At 30.4% G+C, this 16,203-nt stretch overlaps 3 protein-coding genes across 4 annotated transcripts; all 3 read left to right on the forward strand.

Annotated features, from left to right (window-relative positions):
* The first annotated feature begins 567 nt into the window (after positions 1-567).
* On the forward strand, positions 568-1,493 carry LOC119667089 (odorant receptor 23a-like). Its single transcript, XM_038076374.1, has 2 exons — positions 568-1,019; positions 1,079-1,493. The coding sequence occupies exons 1-2, from the start codon at positions 568-570 to the stop codon at positions 1,491-1,493; spliced, it is 867 nt and encodes a 288-aa protein (XP_037932302.1).
* Positions 1,494-2,965: 1,472 nt separating this feature from the next.
* LOC119667090 (odorant receptor 59a-like) lies at positions 2,966-4,041 on the forward strand. The gene is made up of 2 exons (XM_038076375.1): positions 2,966-3,564; positions 3,627-4,041. Exons 1-2 carry the CDS (start codon positions 2,966-2,968, stop codon positions 4,039-4,041), a joined length of 1,014 nt encoding a protein of 337 aa, XP_037932303.1.
* A 135-nt stretch (positions 4,042-4,176) lies between these two features.
* On the forward strand, positions 4,177-9,133 carry LOC119674599. 2 transcript variants are annotated; one of them, XM_038085756.1, is made up of 3 exons: positions 4,177-4,258; positions 8,599-8,692; positions 8,747-9,133. In XM_038085756.1, the coding sequence occupies exons 1-3, from the start codon at positions 4,248-4,250 to the stop codon at positions 9,041-9,043; spliced, it is 402 nt and encodes a 133-aa protein (XP_037941684.1). In that variant the 5' UTR covers positions 4,177-4,247; the 3' UTR covers positions 9,044-9,133. The 2 variants fall into 2 exon arrangements, with proteins under 2 accessions (XP_037941684.1, XP_037941675.1); XM_038085747.1 differs by lacking the exon at positions 4,177-4,258 and having other exon boundaries at positions 8,552-8,692.
* The last annotated feature ends 7,070 nt before the right edge of the window (positions 9,134-16,203 follow it).

Here is a 16,203-nt window from a genome sequence, read left to right on the forward strand (position 1 = left end):
ACATATAGATAAATTAGGTTTCAATTAAATCAAATTTTACCAGTCACTAATGTCACTAATAGTTAGGCAGTAATAAAAAGGAATAAAAAACTCACCTGATAGGTCTCCTTACCATTCAAATAAATATAGTATTTTATTATACATTCCAATATAGAAAACAACTGCTCCTGTGACACATATTCCCACTTCATCAAATGAAATTTAAAATTATAATTTTAAAAAGTAATAAGTAAATAAAATTGCGCCTTTTGAATTATTACGATACAGTACCAGGGAAGGTGTCCTTCTAAAATGACTTCTATTGACAGTAAAGCATACTTCTCTAAGCAATGGAAAATTTGGAAATATTTAGGCATATATGCTGAACCTCATCTAAGTCGTAAAAGACTTTATTGGTGTTACAGCATGTTCCTGAATATAATGGTTACAATCTTATATCCTTTACATTTGGCCGTTTTACTTTTTCGCAATGATACAACAGCTGATAATATAAAAAACTTAGCAATTTCCTTAACCACCATTGCTTGCAGCTTGAAATTTATAAGTTTTGCCTTCAATTTAAAGAAAATGCAGAAAATTGAAAAAATTTTGGATGAATTGGACTCACGTGTCAAGGGTATAGAGGAAAGCAATTTTTACAATAATGACTTGGACAAGAAAATGAGGATAACTGCAAATGCATATTTAGTTGTTTATGTTTCCGTGGCTATTACAGCTGAATTAACCACATTTATGGGTAAAGACAAAGTCCTTCTATATCCCGGTTGGTTTCCTTTCGATTGGAGCAGCTCTACTGTGAAGTATTTATTCGTACATATATATCAGTTTGGAGGTATATGTATAGCAATAGCTCAGAATTTTGCCAATGAGACTACACCTGCACTATTGCTTTGCTTACTGTCAGGTCACATCAAACTACTCAAAATACGTATCTCTAAGTGCTGTGGAGTTTGCGGAGATTTGCAAGAAAATGAAAGCGAATTGATGCTTTGTATAAAGGATCAAATTAAACTTTATAAGTAAAATATTTTCAATTTTTTTGAAAAATAACTCAAATCAAATAATACTTCTATTGCAGACTTTGTGATTTGATTGAAGAGCTCATAACCTTTCCGACATTTGTACAAATTAGTGTTTTTGCTGCCAACATTTGTGTGGCTCTTGCCGCTTTATTGTTTTATCTGAACGATTATTTTGATCGAGTATATTATTTTGTATATGTTTTAGCAATGACTGCTCAAATTTTTCCGACTTGTTACTTTAGCAGTGATTTTCAAGTGGTGTTCGAACAGTTGCCATATGCCGTTTTCTGTAGCAACTGGGTTGGCCAAAGCAAACTATACAAGAAGCACATGATCTTATTTGCTGAACGTTCTTTGAGGCATCGAGTTCTTCTAGTAGGTGGAATTTTGCCATTAAATTTGGATACTTATGTTGCTGCTTGCAAAGGAGCTTATTCCTTATTTGCCTTTTTTCTAAATTTTAAAGGCTGATGTTTTCGTAAGGAAAATGTTTGGATAGTAGTCAATCCGTTTATAATATTCAAGATAAATAGCAAATCGTTAGGATTTCAAAATAGTTGAATAAAGTATACTTAAAGTTATTTGTTTTTTTTGCAATGTCTTATTTTTTCAATATACAAGTATAGAGAACAAATGCTTATCAATAGTAACTTCTTTTATATTACTGCAATATCTACAACATTTAATTAATAATAATAACCCAATATAAATTAGTGTTATTATGCCATATATTAAAGAATTTTTTAAAATAAAAATTTGAATTTTCAATTATCATAATTTCAGTAGTTAACACTATCTCTCTCTCCAGCCATTTTGCTAATATTTATCATGGATAGGATAAGATTGTTTAGCATATACTAACTTACTGGTAATGTTGAGATATTATTTAGAGATAAAAAGATAAAAGCAACGAGTTAAAAAAAATTAATTGAACTGCTTGAAATTGTTTTAACTATTCAGACAACTGTTCTGGTCAATGCTTCCTTAACTAGCTAAATTTTTTGTAGTATAAACCTCTTCAAAACTCTATAATTTCTGCGTCCACATTACTAAACTGTTAAACAATAATGCCAATTTTTGAATTGAAACATAAATTGACGAAGTGTCAGTATGCTGACTTTTTTAGCATTACTATTTGAATGCGGACATTATGCAAGACATGGACGCAAACACTGTCTGAGACGTGGTATTGAATAGTATTGAGAACATTGTGCATTTAACGGACGTATTCAGTCTTTAGGATGTATATGAAAATATTATTGAAGGTATTTTACTCAGTAGCTTGAAAATATTATTAAAAACATTCCATTCCCAACATATGTAGAAATGAAAATGTCATTTCTTTAGTATGTAAAAGTCCTTGAAACTTCAAACAGTTGGAAGAACTTTTGAACCACTACTATTTATTGACATGAATTATGAGTATAAAAATAAACTGATAAAAATAACATCGATTTGTTATATGCACTGCATGCAACTTATTATAAAATTATATCTTTGTTAGGAAAAACTGGTAGGAGATTCTTCGACTAAGGTACTAACATGCGAAGAAGAATTTACTTACTTAAATTTAAAATAAAATTTGTTTAAATATTTCATTATGCATTTATGGGTACAAAACATTTGCTCCAGGAAATCACGTTCCCACTTAATTATAACACATTTTCGTTAATATTGTTATATTAAAACTTTGAATGTTATGCAAAATATTCAATAATTAATATTTCATAGAGCCATAAATGCATAAAATTATTTCGTTTAAATGCTATTAAAATGTAATTCACTCACAGTACCAGAAGAGGTGTCCTTCGGAAATGACTTCTATTCACAGCAAATCATACTTCACCAAGCAATGGAAAATTTGGAAATACTTAGGCATATATGCCGGACCTCATCTAAAACACAAAAGCCTTTATTGGACTTACGCTATAATGTTGAATATAATGGTCACAATTTTGTATCCTTTGCATTTATCTGTGTTAATTTTCCGCAATGATAAAGTAGCAGATGACATAAAGAATTTGGCAATTTCCGTAACTACTATTGCTTGCAGTATTAAATTCATGAGCTTTGCCGTCAATTTGAAGAAAATGCTAGAAATTGAAAAAATATTGGATAAATTGGATGCACGTATCACGAGTACAGAGGAACATTATTTTTACCATAACAAATTGAACAAAAAATTAAAAATAATAATAAAAACATTCGCACTCGTTTACGCAGCTGTAGCTCTTACTGCTGAAATGACCGCAGTTATTGGTCAAGAAAGGATACTGCTCTACCCGGGTTGGTTTCCATTTGATTGGAAAACCTCTAATGTGAAGTATTTACTTGCACACTCATATCAGTTTGTGGGTATATGTATCGCGATAGCTCAGAATTATGCCAATGAAACCATACCTGTAATATTACTCTGCTTACTAACTGTCCATATCAAGCTACTCGCAATACGTATCTCAAAGTGCTGCGATTCTAGTGATAATCTGCGAGAAAATGAACGCGAATTTCTATGTTGCATTCAAGATCAAATAAATCTTTATAAGTAAATTATTTTTTGATTTTATAAAAAAAGCAATTATACTAACAAAAGTTTAATTTTTTTAGACTTTGCGATTTACTTGAGGAACTCATCGCTTTTCCAATGTTTGTGCAAATCACGGTATCTGCAGTCAACATTTGTGTAGCTATGGCCGCTTTGCTATTTTATCTTAACGACTATTTTAACAGAGTCTACTACTTTGTCTATATCTGTGCGATGATTTTACAAATCTTTCCGACTTGTTATTTCAGCACTGATTTTCAACTGATGTTCGATAAGCTGCCGTATGCTGCTTTCTCAAGCAAATGGTTTGACCAAACTGAAAAGTATAAAAAGCACATGATTTTGTTTACGGAACGAGCTCTAATGAAAAGGCCTATCCTAGCTGGTAGAATACTGCAACTAGATTTAAATACTTACATCGCGGCTTGTAAAGCTACTTATTCCTTGTTTGCAGTTTTCTTAAAGTTAAAAGGTTAGAGGTCTAAAATGGGATATATGTGCATATTGAGTAACAAATTAGTAATACCTTTTTATTATTAAAGTTATATATAGTAGTTGATAATAATCTAGTAACATGTGAAAATGTAATTAAATACTTTATATGTATTATATATTTCAAAAACTACAGTAGAAAATTTAAAGGACTTTATTTAAATTTATAAGACTACTTTCCGTTATAGTGAATGTGGATCATGTAAGTAAAAAATGTTACCATCGTTGAAATATCATTGGTCTATAGTTGGTATCAAGAAATTTAATTCAACTTAAAATGAATATTTTTTTTCTTAGCTTTAACAGTTGTCTGCATAATTTACTGTCTATGGAATAATTTGCTTGGGTCAAATAAAACAAAGTACTTTCTAAAGTAATGAATTAGAATCAGTAAAAAATGTTATCGTCATTAAAATATCGATTTTTATCTAAAAAATCATATATTCGTCGAGGTCGAAATCATTGCTTCTTAATCATAACCATTTAGTATCCGAATAGTTTAATGTGTGTAAATTTTAGCCACAGGAAAAAATAACCTCTAAAATAACCTTTGAAACTTTGTCTATCTGTTATTGTTGTTTGGTTTGTACTATATGACGGTGTAGAATCTTTTTGAAATGTCCACTCCTTCTTATTCGAATTGTTCAAAGCACTATTCAAGAACCTTTCTTAAGGTAATAATTCACAGTAAATTTGATATTATTGTCCAAAACAACAATATAGAGTTGATAATTGTCACTCACAACCGATCATCACCGTGACCATCAGAAAGAGTGAGACCTTACCTTTTGACCACATTCGAATGCTCTATTCAGCCCAATATTTTTTAATCACAGATGAGACTTTGTCCGTTTGTTGAACTTGCTGGGTTTAACTCTTTAATCCATTGTGACCTAGCAGTCACTTGTCTTCGATTGCGCACAAATTTCGTTACATTTGAGCCCTAACTTTCCAAAACTATTTCAGACCAATGGCATAGCATTGACAAAACGACCGATTTGTTTATTCCGTACTTTAGTTAGCATAAAGTATTTATTCTTATTGAAGCGATATGCTTAACGAGGTTGATATTTCAACTAGAAGTAGGTACTGTTAAAAACATGAGTGAGTATAACAATACCTACCAATAATTTTCCGGGAAAATATAGTGCTATTATACCATTACGTGTTTGAATTTTCATCCCGTATAATTTTTCCTTAAAACTAAGACAAAAATACTTCCGCGTGCTTGAAAATAAAAAAGCCATTAAGTAAAATATGTACGTTGGGTTGGCAACACTTTGAGAGTTGTCATACCTCAAATTTAATTCCTGTTGAATTAAGCCACATTTTTCAGTACACATTGTTATTAATAATAGAAACGTATACAATAGTTAACATTATGCTGTATATAAAATCGACATATACCTATACTTTTATATATGTACAAAATATTAAAATTGCCATAAATCCTACTTGTAGCAGTTTTTAAATGACTTTTTAGCTTTCCCTATGACTTTAAATGGGCTGATGCGTTCTAATCTTCAAAATGTTAAAACCAATCATTTTCTATTCAATTGTATGTTTTTTTCTTAAGTACTTTCTCCCCTATTTTTATTATTATATTCGCTGTAAGATGTCCCATCTTTCTCTTTATTTGTTCTACTGCACTGTGGCATATCAAAATTGAAAATTCCTTGTCAACCGTTTGCCACATTAAAATTGCATTCAAACTGCAACTGCATTGCGTAAAAGGGACAAGATACGAAATCACCGCACTACACGCAGTCGAAACTATAGGGGTCTGGCCCCCGGGTATTTATAAAACAGTGGATGCTCGTGCAGTGTTATTAGGTGCAAAAAATAATGTTATGTAATTCTTTTAATTATTTTCAAAAAGTTATTCTTGTGTAAAGTTTATGCATGATAACTAACACTTTTAAGAGATGTGTACGTTCCTTCTTCATAATACAAAAATTTAATTTAAATTTAAAAAGTGGAAAATATTAATATTTCATTAAAAAAAAACAAAACAAATAGAGGTAAAGAGAATGAGATCCAAACTACTATTATACCTTCTTCACTTTTGGAAAGGTGGATTTGTAAAGGATTGTTATTTCGAATATAGCACATACATATATAATATAAGATTTCCGATCACACTTTAATTCTCTTACAAAGGTATATTGAAAGAGGTGCTATGTTATATCCATAAATTAAATCTGAGCTTTAGAGTTCAGAGGTATTATTCAAATCGCAAACGAATTAAAAATAAACTGTCATCAAACACTTTCCCTTTTCCCATTCAACACATATCAAAAAAATAATAATTAATATAGATTAATATCAGCTAGAATATACCTTATATTTTATCAGAGATGCTTCATTATATATGCCGTATATAACATTCAATTAACCGAGAGCTGATAATTTGGTTAGGATTCCTACTGAGTTTTTACGGTTATATATGAAAATAATTTGGCTTTGTATTAGAAACAGAGGAACCCATATACGACATTTGCTCTATCCGCTATGCATTCATCTAACTTTTGTTATGTTCTAATGCACTATTTGTATCCTTGGCTTGGTCCTTGGCAATATTTCTCCGCCTTGAGGTCAGCATTGATAGAAATATCACTCAATTAAAAGGTGTTTTCATCTTGACCCGGTTTAGCTTTAGTTAAAATCTTACTCATCCATAATTCAAACTTTTTCATAAGCAATCCTCTTCCACTTTCGCACTTAATTTTCCCAACCATATCTTAACCCTTGTATTCATTTTTGTAACACCTTTCATGTTATCTATCATATAGATCTCTACGGATTATCACATCAACCATAGATCATATCTATCGATATACTATTTGTATCTCATTATTACTTTTTCTTACAGCAATGTAGCTAACACTTAAATATATAGAAGTCTTTCCAAATATTTTAATTATATAAATTTTCTTTGATAGCAGTAATCTATAAGGACTGTGATTATGTATGATCTGTTATGTTGATTGTAAGTCATAAGTGCAGGAAGATTGTCGATTTTTTAGTGACAAAAGTGCTATCCCTTCTGTCATGTGTTAGTATGACATACCCTGTTATACAAAACTCAGTTTTGAAATCTAACTGCGTAATTGATAAAGCAGATTAGTTTTGGAATACATACGTTTAGCATATTCGCCAAAAAATAATCACTCAACTACTATGTAACTGCTTGGTACTGACCAAAAAGCGTATGTTCACTGTACGAAAAGAGTTCCATTTCCTTAACTACCTGTTCAACAACACCAGTTAAAACTCTACAGACATTATCCTTTTTATGGAAATAATACAGCAGCTATCGGATTACAAATATATTTATCTTTACCTAAGATTATTAAAACATACTGCGTGCCCTCTAACTGTAATATTACAACAAAAACGACATTACTTTTGCCTCATAATGGACTATCATATTCCCACACACACACAAAAATAACTTCTTGAGCTTATTCACTACTTAATACAGTTCATATAATACGCGAAATTACTCGTTTTAAAGTAAATTTATTAAACATACTCCATTTGCAGGTGATGATTTCCGAATTTCTTGATGAGCTAAGTAAGAACCACTCTAAATAAGGAATCTCATGAAGTGAAATAATCTTAAAACATTTGTTTCGAATTTCTTGACACTCATTTTCCAACTAATTAAAGCTTGAAGTACACACGTATGACAAGAACTGCTACAAATAATATACCAAGAAATTTAAATCTAATTACTCGAACTACAAGATTTAATCAGAAACTTATGTAGCACCCACAATTACGAGTATTTCAATAAACCTCAATTAAACACAATAGAAACATCCTGAAAATGGCAATGGGCTTGAATGTATGTATCCCTCTTAACTACACTCATTTAAATTCATGCCTATCACAGGCGCAGCGCTGCCACAACGCCACATCAGTGATACCTGGATTCAGGCCATACCACAACAATTCCAAGCCACTTGTATTTCGCCTCAGCATCCATCGACAATCTGTGTTTTCCTAACAACAAAAATCTGCACGATATTGCAGCTTCCTAACCTTCTCATTGGTATTGAACGTATTCTGGTTGTGTCCGCAGGCTACCAAATTGAAATGTCCTTGTGCTGCTTACTTGGCTTGATGTGATGCCCATTGACTTGGCCTGAATTCCACTCTTGCGCCTACAATTGTTGCTAACTTCGGTTCAACATCGCGTCAATTTCCAAATAAAAAATGGAAATGTTTGTAGTTTCACATTAATTTCATGTCAATCTCTTTTGTATTTCAATTTGGTTTGTTTAGATTTTTTTGGATTTCACTTAAGATTGTTACAAATTCGCGGCTATTGTGTTTTTATTTTGGAAAAATAAAGTATAACTAATACCTTTTTAATACTATTTTTGAAAAAAAGATTTTCTTCGAACAAAAATTTTTTAAACATAGTAGTTTCTAGTATTTGAAAATACAGAATAATATTTAAAAATATAGAATGAAAATTTAAATCATAAAATTTATTTTAAATTAAAAATAAAGTTTGATTATGAATCTATCTAGAGAAGATGTGCTTGATTTGCTTGTCTGTCTCTATAAAACTCCATCGGAAGCATTTGAATTGGAAATGATTCAGCACATGAACTTTGTATCCACAGTGAGTTACCGACTTAAAAATAAAACCGTAACTATAATTGATTTTATATAATAGATACCAGTAATTGAGGATGGCGCATCAGGCATGGAATTACCTCAACTGAACACCACCACTGATGTTGTGATAAAGGATGAATTGTCTGAGCTCAATCGTAACAATGATGTTGTAATGCAGCAGGCCTTGTCTCAGCGCAATCCCACCAATTATGTTGGTACACAGGATGGACAACAGACTGTTAACGCCAGCATAAGGTTTGCAGCCATGATGATGAATCGTCATCTTATTAACAACATGAAGCAAAAAATTCAAAATGAATCCATCAAAAAAGACTCAATGCAAAATTTATCTTGAATATATTTTAGTTAAAGAAATTTTGAAAAAATTTATTTTTAGTGTTGACTTACATAAATTTTTTCACATTGAAAGTATAAATGAAATAACAATGTTTTAATTGGTTACTTTTGACTGAATTTAAGACAAATTTATATCTAAAAACTGTAAGGCACAAGTCAATTCATCAATAAAAATTACTACACTATGTTTTAATATAATATCAATGTTATGTTATAAAAGTACATAATTTTAACTTTCCATTTATTTTGGTTCCTATGATTATCACTTAACAGGCAATATTTAGTATAAACTTGAATGAGAGCATTATGTATCTTTAGTATTATAGACTAAAATTCAGTATTTAGGGATGCACTTTGACACAAAACTAACTTGGAAGGATCATACTTTTACAAAAGAAACGCATTTGGCATCAGACTGCAGAAGCTTTACTGTACACAGAAGAAAAGCTCAAATCCTTCAAACGATAATAAACTTATTATATACAAAGCTGTACTTAAACCAATCTGGACTTATGGTTTTGAACTCTGGGAAAGTGTTGCATCTTCAAGTATATAGATTATTCAACGTTTCCAATCAAAAACCAATACATTGATCTCAAATGCTCCTAGATATATGACAGATGTGTATATACACTACGATCTCAATATCCCCGTTGTTAAGGATGGTATACAAAGTCAAGCCAGAAATTAGAAAAAATGTTTGTAATATCATCCTAACTATTTTGTTATTAAGATTATAGCTTCAACAGATGGATGCGCTACTGAGCATAGTCCATTCAAACCCACAATAATTTTAAGTATTTAGCCACTTACTCTTAAATATTGTTCATTATCTATTCTTAAGTGAAAGATTGCAATAAAAGAAAATAAATTATAAAAAAAAAATACGATTTAATTAGATTCATTGCATCATTATAATAACCTAAGCTGACCTGAGAACTGTTTTAGTTTCTACATTTTCACAAAAACTAAAACCTTATAAATAATTCAGTTATTTAGAAATATTTATAATTTGTTTGTTTCAATAAAAATTTATTCCCTAAATATGTTTTATGTGATCATATCACATAAAGCCCTAAACGTTAACGTTTTATTGCTTTTATGAGTTTAGTTACTTGCAAAACTCTTCCTTCACTTCCATTATAATTATATTGAGCACAATTGATGCCAATAATCCATACATTATGACACATAAAATAAGTTAATTTAATTGAAAGTATCCAACTGCTATTGACTATTTGAACAAAAGTAAATAAATATATTTCTACATTATACAAACTTCATTAGACAGATTCTATCTATGTAGAGTAAAAAAAATATATATAATAAAAAACCAAACAAACGATGAGATTATTGAACTGTCAAATATTAAGAGCAACAAAATCATTAAATATAATATGTGATACATTGAGGCAGCTTGAGCCAAACTACAGCTATTGTCAACCATTGTCCTTACCAAACGCAGAAGACCAATACTTATCAGCGCTCAATCTTTTTATTGGCAACAAATTCTGCTACTATATTTCGATTGCTTATTTCATTTAGGTAACTCATACGCCACGTTGTGCTGAAAGTAATGTACTAAGAACTGACTTCTATACTTTCTTTCCTTAATGCTTGCCTCCACTGATTGGTTTCTTTTTCTTTTCCTTTTCTTTTTTGTTTCGCTGCTTCCTACAAGTTCATTTTTATTTCCTCTCATTTTTTACTTTGGCCATTGTCCGCTTAAATAAGCTATAATAATATGCTTTATTTGGCAGACATTTTCAATTTTAGTTCGTAATTGGCAAGGCAAGCAAAAATTAGATAACTTTTGACTTGTTTAACATTACGCCATTTCACCCCGCACGCTTCTAACCGCCACCAAATTTACCAACTAAACACAACCCTGTTTTTGTGTGCGTGTGTGCATTTGGTGTTGTTGTTGTTTGTTATGACTGCTAATGCTAATATTGAAAATTGTATTTGCAAGTGGTGGTATCGATATCGCAGCACCAGCCCTTCACCACTTAGGGGCGAAATTCGAGTGCGGCGGGTAGTTTATTTAAACATTTCCGCACATTGAAAAAACTTTTACTGAAATTGATTTTCATGTACAATTAGTTTTCGATATTTTCACTTTTGACTTTTATTATTGAGTCTTCGAGCTCTTGAGTTGAGGTTATGTTCAGTTCTGTTCTAGCTGCAGATATTATTTGCCCTCATAACGAGTACGAAGCGGCAAACATTTTTCAATAACGTGAATAATAATTTTTATTTATTTTTATTTTTGTTTTTTTTTTAATTTTAGGGCAATGCCTTTGTGTGGCATTATTTAAATAATTCATGAGTTTTCGTCAGTTGATAAAAACTTCTACAATTTTTGGTTGAACTTTTCTAATTTATGCACTTTTCTTAGGCAGTTTAGTAGAAATCTCGTAGCCACACATAAAATTAAGGATATTGCTTACTTTTCCATAAGGTTAACTACATTAAATGCTTACAAGTTCCTGAAGTTCGAGATGTTCGTTCGTTATTGCCGCTGTTATCAGGCTTTGATTTATTATGCACTTTTCTCAAAATGAATATTGAAATATTTTACTGAGGGTTTCCACTTTATATTGACTTGATTTTATGTTACTGATTGTGCTAAATTATTCATGCCAACATTTAAAATGTTATCAAGTTCAAGGAAGCACAAACTTGTTTATTAGTTCGAAAATGAAACTAATAATTCAGGTTAGATTGTTGACAAAGTTTGTGTTTCCTGCTTTGCGTTAAATGATGAGGGTCCTGTAATCATTTCAAAACACTCACTCAATCCCTAAAGTTCAAAATTAACAATATTCCATAAATAACTTGTTAAGTTTCTTACATTATTATTTTTATAATAGGGGTGTAGGATGAGTAAATGTGATAAACTGGAAGGGAAAATGTCCCTAACGTTGGAACTTGTTAAGTGATTGTAAGTTATTGAAAAAATATTAATAAACATATTGGCTTTAGATATTTTACATATGCGTTTAACAATACTTTCTATAGATCTAAATACATCATATGAATCCAGGGTGAAAGAATTAGTATTTTCTCATCTTATGAATTCTGTAATAAAAAACATAAAAATATTAGGAACTTAGTTTAATAAAGAAAACTTATATCTGGATTTTTTGTATAGTAATAAATTAAGAGAAAATGAAAAGTTCTTCGTAAGGTCTTTGATTCACTACGAGTTAGCCACGAATACCATATCCAAACGAATCACGAGCTGTATGAACTTCACGACATTAATATCATTCAAATGAAATACAAGACATTCTAACGAATATGCTGTAAATTGTTATGGTGAAGAGTAGGAACTGGCTTATAATTACTTTTTTTGTTATTAGGTTTGGTGTTTTCCACACTCAACTTGATGTTTAACCATTAGGAGTGGAGAGACGATGTTATTTCTTCATTGTGTATGCAGAAACAAGTAAAAATCAATATGCTTAATAAAGAAATAGTTAAACATACCGAATATAGTGCCGGAGTAAAGCCCTGAAGTAGTGAGAATCAATTCATTCAATCCTCCAAATTGAGTATGAAAGGAAATATTAAAAACAACACCAAAAAGCGTAGAAAAGCTCTTACTGTGCTTTACTACAACACTATCTTCACTGAGAAGTTTAGCGAAAACATAAAACACATCAATTACATTTTATTTCGTAGCCTAGGACAACGGATTAAGTGACTTCAATATCAAAGAGGTGAAGTAAAAGAGGAGAAGTAAAGTCAAATCCGCTTCACTTTATTTAGCAAAGCAAATAGTCTAATATAGAATTACCACAAGGTGGTACAATTAGAAATTATTTAGACTAGATTACCTTTATCTTTGAAACGTTAAGGGAGAGTATAAACGAAATGCCTATATTTAGAGAATGATTTAACTTGTGTTTAAAACCATGATTGTAAGAGAATGCACACAATTCTTTTTATACTACCACAATGTCCCAGATACTGCTGACAAACCCGCAATCAAATGCTATCATATGGATTATTAGCGAATGTGATATCAATTTTTTACCCAAAACTTAATATTAGGTATTTTTAACTACACCTTAAGAAGTACTTGAAGTTTATTCTGCAGTCGTTTTTCGCACAGTTGTTTGACGATCTTCCATTTTGCGAAGGTAATGAACTTCTAAACAAATCAGCCCAGAAGTGCATACACTAACACATTCAGCAGTTCAATCTTGAATCTCTTTTAGCTGTGGATAGTTTTAAGTCACACTAAGAATAACTGAATACATGACTATAAATGTCCAAATAAAAAAAGTGCTTGAAATGTAACTACAGATAACACTTTCGAAAAGAGTAGACCTGCATTAAAGACCAGGTCGCACTTTAATATTTCTAAACAACGCCAGCGGGAAGACAATTACTAAAGGTTACTAAACGTGATCATTTCTTACATATGTTGATAATATCCAATTAAATGAAATAAGTAAAAGTAAGTATAATTCCAGAGTAATGATATAAATTTTCAGGTACCTCTAGCTTATAAATAATAACTGTAGACATATTAAATAACAAACTCTTAAAATATTTCTTTCTATAACAATTAAAAATTCTTTAAAACAATATGAAACTGAAGTATGGAAAAATTTAATGCATCTGTCTTACACTATTAGATAAAATTGAACAATAGACCCTCCCATATACATAAATAATCCAAATAATTTGTTGGTTTCGGTTTGATAGAACTAAAATTGAAGTAAATAAAATTAAACTCAAGCAGGACACAAAACTCTTATGAAAACCAGAAAAACCAAAATCCATAGCCGAACATGCCAAACATTTAAGGACAGCAATTTTGTAATTAAGTGAACAAGGCAAACATTAGTAATGCATTTGTTAGTCCTGAAGGAGTCGTAGAGTTTTGTTAAACGAGCTATGACTACATGCAAATCGAAAAATAATTTCCAACGAAATTAAGTTAAAGGAAATAATGTACAGTGCGGCAAAAAATCTAAAAAAAATTTTTAAAAAAACTATAGACAAAAAATGTGCAAAAATAAAGAAAAGCTCAGCAGAAAGTCAAGAAGCAAAAATTGTATAAAATAGCAATAAAAGTAGGAGAAGGGAAAAAGGAGAGTAAAATTTCAAAGGGACATTATTTTTTTACAGAAGTTTTCATACGTACTTGGTTAGTTTCTGGTCTGATTTCTTTCCATATTTTCCGCAACGAATTTTTGCAATGAAGATTGGAGAGAATAAATTGCCAAGTACCGAGTACCGAGCGCCGAGCACTGTGTGCAATATGCAATTTTTGAATTTGGTCTGAGTATGCACTACTCTGAAATGCACTTTTTCCATGTACTGCAGTATTTGTTGTACTTGCTCTTGCCGTCATATCTTGTACTCATACTGAGTTCAAGTATGAACCTGACAAAAGTACATAGTTTAAGAAAGTGTAATTGTAAAAATATTTTATCTTTTATTTTTACATATACTTTTGTATGCAATTTCTTTTTGTGCAAGTGTGCAAAAGTGCAAAAAACACTACAGAAATTTTATAGTTTTACTATAGAGAATTTTTCGTTTTGTATATGAGCGTGAGAATACTCGTATGCACTTGTGTATAAGTACTTATTTGCGTCTGGAGATGTATCTGGAGTTGGAGGTATGTATTTAATATGTACTACATACTTATATTTATAAGTAAAAAGTTTTGAACTCATTCATAGTAAAATTGGAATTAGAAATAAAGAAATGTTTTTAGATTGTTTTAACATTCACAATGTATGTCTCTGCATGTTACGAAACTGAACTGAAATGTGCAAGGATTTGTTTTGAAGTACGAAGTTTGAAATTTGAAATACGAATTAAAATTATAAAAGAATTGAGTTGACTGTCTCTAGTTAAACTCTTTCTTATATCTATATTGTTTATTTTTTTCTTTTAAAATTCTTTGTTCAAGTGCTTCGATTGGTTTATAGCATTATTCGCTTACGTGTTCATCTATGAAGTGTATATTGCCATATAAAACATTCGAGTATTTCTACCTCCTATCATGTGTAAGTAAATTTATACATAGAATTGGTAAAAGAATGCAAAGAACCATTTTTTAATTATCCATACAATGTAAAACTTAATATTTATTTATACCAATTAAGTGAGCCTTCATACCTGTTACAATTTTAAAGAGCCCCCTGACGTATGAGTAATTTTTTTATAATAATATAATTAACTTCGTTAGTGACTTAAATTAATTAAACTGCTTCAATAAAATTTATTAGGAACACCCTATTAAATTAAGTGACTCGTTGTTGCATAATTATAGCTACTAGTACAATACTTTACTTCGTCTTTTTTATAATGTTCTATTAGTTATTCCAAAATCCAAAGCAATAATACATATACAATGCATTTATACCAAAAACTCAAATTACAAGAACAGTAGACGAACTTTAAAAGCAAAAACTGTTTTTTATATCACACTTTTGAACCCTTTCATTGCCTTTTTACATTTGTTTAAAATAAATGAGAATTATAATTTTCTTATTATTGCAGTTTTATTTCGAATGATATTCTTATCACTTGATTATAATTCTGATGCACTTTAAACAAACATTTCCATAGAAAGCTCATTAAGGATTTTTAAGTTGAAAATTAGTTTAATATAATAGCAATTGTTCGTTTTATAGTTAGTATTTCTTTTTATAATAATCTTCGAAAGCAAAGGTTCCGGTCTATGTTTCTATTAAGAATTATAATATCAACAACGGAGATTAATATGGACACTTACCTCATATCTTTCTCAATAAATCCACTAAAAGTTTAGTTGTAAGGAAGATACAACTAATACTATCTCGATCTATGTTTCTATTAAGAATTATAATATCAATAACGGAGATTAATATGGACACTTACCTCATATCTTTCTCAATAAATCCACTAAAAGTTTAGTTGTAAGGAAGATACAACTAATGCTATCTCGGCTTTAAAAATGCTGAATCTAGCAGCAAAGTGCTAAAACGACAACTCTGATAACAACCCTCAAGCATCTCATAGACATGCCGCACTTGCACTGAATGGCTGTTTTTAATTTACGGAGAACTTCGCTAGTTTGGATCTTGGTGTGAGATGAGACATAAGACTCTCAACAGATCAGAATAGATAAATTTTATTTTCGATCTG

The sequence above is a fragment of the Teleopsis dalmanni genome, chromosome 1 (genome assembly GCF_002237135.1).
Source record: "Teleopsis dalmanni isolate 2A chromosome 1, ASM223713v2, whole genome shotgun sequence".
NCBI lineage: Eukaryota > Metazoa > Arthropoda > Insecta > Diptera > Diopsidae > Teleopsis > Teleopsis dalmanni.

What these genes read in the sequence shown, in the direction of transcription:
- LOC119667089 (XM_038076374.1), top strand. Translation starts at nt 568, where the DNA reads ATGCAGAAAATTGAAAAAATTTTGGATGAATTGGACTCACGTGTCAAG. An exon ending in GATCAAATTAAACTTTATAA is followed by an intron (nt 1,020 to 1,078) that starts GTAAAATATTTT and finishes CTTCTATTGCAG; the next exon opens with ACTTTGTGATTTGATTGAAG.
- LOC119667090 (XM_038076375.1), top strand. Translation starts at nt 2,966, where the DNA reads ATGGTCACAATTTTGTATCCTTTGCATTTATCTGTGTTAATTTTCCGC. An exon ending in GATCAAATAAATCTTTATAA is followed by an intron (nt 3,565 to 3,626) that starts GTAAATTATTTT and finishes TAATTTTTTTAG; the next exon opens with ACTTTGCGATTTACTTGAGG.
- LOC119674599 (XM_038085747.1), top strand. Translation starts at nt 8,585, where the DNA reads ATGAATCTATCTAGAGAAGATGTGCTTGATTTGCTTGTCTGTCTCTAT. An exon ending in ACATGAACTTTGTATCCACA is followed by an intron (nt 8,693 to 8,746) that starts GTGAGTTACCGA and finishes TTTATATAATAG; the next exon opens with ATACCAGTAATTGAGGATGG.